This window comes from Lucilia cuprina, chromosome 2, assembly GCF_022045245.1.
Source record: "Lucilia cuprina isolate Lc7/37 chromosome 2, ASM2204524v1, whole genome shotgun sequence".
In the NCBI taxonomy this organism is placed as follows: domain Eukaryota; kingdom Metazoa; phylum Arthropoda; class Insecta; order Diptera; family Calliphoridae; genus Lucilia; species Lucilia cuprina.
This window is the reverse complement of record NC_060950.1, coordinates 26517862-26519496: the sequence shown is the minus strand read 5'-3', so window position 1 is coordinate 26519496 and position 1635 is coordinate 26517862. Positions and strand designations below refer to the sequence as shown.

General features: G+C 33.5%; 1 protein-coding gene across 1 annotated transcript in view; it reads left to right on the top strand.

Moving 5' to 3' along the window:
• The window catches only part of LOC111679230 (neural cell adhesion molecule 1-B), a 32856-nt gene continuing 31221 nt past the window's right edge, over window positions 1-1635 (top strand). The window contains exon 1 of the mRNA XM_046949261.1: window positions 1-67. Within this exon, the coding sequence (XP_046805217.1) occupies window positions 1-67 (67 nt within the window). The remainder of the gene's footprint in view (window positions 68-1635) is intronic.

Here is a 1635-nt window from a genome sequence, read left to right as displayed (position 1 = left end):
ATGGTCAGAGGCCAAAGTAAACGTATGCTGGACTGGAAATTCCATATACGTAAATTTCCACCGGCGTGTAAATAACACAACGGGGTGGTGGTGAGTCGTCACAGAAGCTAAACGGGTTGAAAAAGATCACCGTAGAATAAAGCCCACCATAGATTGTTTTATAGTCCAAATTATAGACTCTAGTCCAGACTACAAACTGCTCTATAGTCCAAAAAATTGACGGCTCTATAGTCCAGAGCATAGACTACTCTATAGTCCGAACTATAATTACTCCATTTTCAGGACTAAAGGCTATTTTATAGTCCAGTGCATAGACTATTTTATAGCTTTTAAGTCCAGAATATACATAGAACTCTCTATAGTCAAAAATATAGACTTCGCTTTATAGTAGATTCTATATATGGCTCTATAGTCTATAGCATATACTACTCTATAGTCCGAACTATAACTAGTCTATTGTCCGGACTAAAGACTAATCTACAGTCCAGACTATAGGCCTTGTAGTACGGACAATAGACTGCGTTATAGTCTAGACTCTCTTTAGTCCAGACTAAGTATTGCTCTCTCTAGTGGCCTCCGTTAGGTTAGTGGTTATTGTTCTAGTCTGGTAAACCGGAGGTGGTAGGATTGAAACCTTCCTCAGGCATTGGTTAAGGAGCGCACAACAGTCCCGATGGAGGCATAGGTGTATTTTAACTAATTAACTAACTAACTAACTAACTAACTAACTAACTAACTAACTAACTAACTAACTAACTAACTAACTAACTAACTAACTAAGTAACTAACTAACTAGCGAAGTAGTTTATATTCAAACAACAATAAGTGTAACTAACTAACCAACTAACTAACTAAGTCAGGCTGTAGATTGCTCTACAGTCCAGACTAAAGACTGAACTATATTCTAAATTATAGACTACTATATAGTTTAGATTATAGACTTTTGTATAATCTGTGCTACAGATCGCTGTATTGTCCAGACTATATACAGCTTTGTTGTCTGCTTTATAGCCTAGACTATAGACTGCTCTATTGTCCAGACTATACAATGCTTTATAGTCCAGACTATTGGCTGCTCAATATTTCAGACTATAGACTTTTCTACCATCCAAACTGTAGGTCCAGAATTTTGGTTGTTCTCTTCTCCATACTATAGTCCAGCCCAGTTCAAAGTCTGGACTATATACCTGTATTTAGTCTAAACTGTAGTGTATCCTTAAAACTAGTATAATGTCTGGACTAAAATCTACCACCCTAATGTGCTTATTTGTGTGGGTATATTACTCTTTTTGTAAATATGTATTTGTAACCATAAAATATGTATTATTCATATTCAAACAACAATAAGTGTAGTATTTATTTATAATATGGCTACTACATTCATTTATTTAGTATACGAATAGTAGTACTTAACTACAACAAAACACGCACACACACTCTAACACATTTTTAGCTATTTGTATTATTTATTTATTTTATTTCTAAATATTGTTTATTTATATTTGAAATACAAATACAAATAAACAAAGGGGTCAAAATTCGTAAATAAATAAATGTCGTGTGTTATACTAAGTGCTGCTAAATAAAGCACCATTAACATTTGAAATTTTAATGGGTTTTTATATATTTAAACAA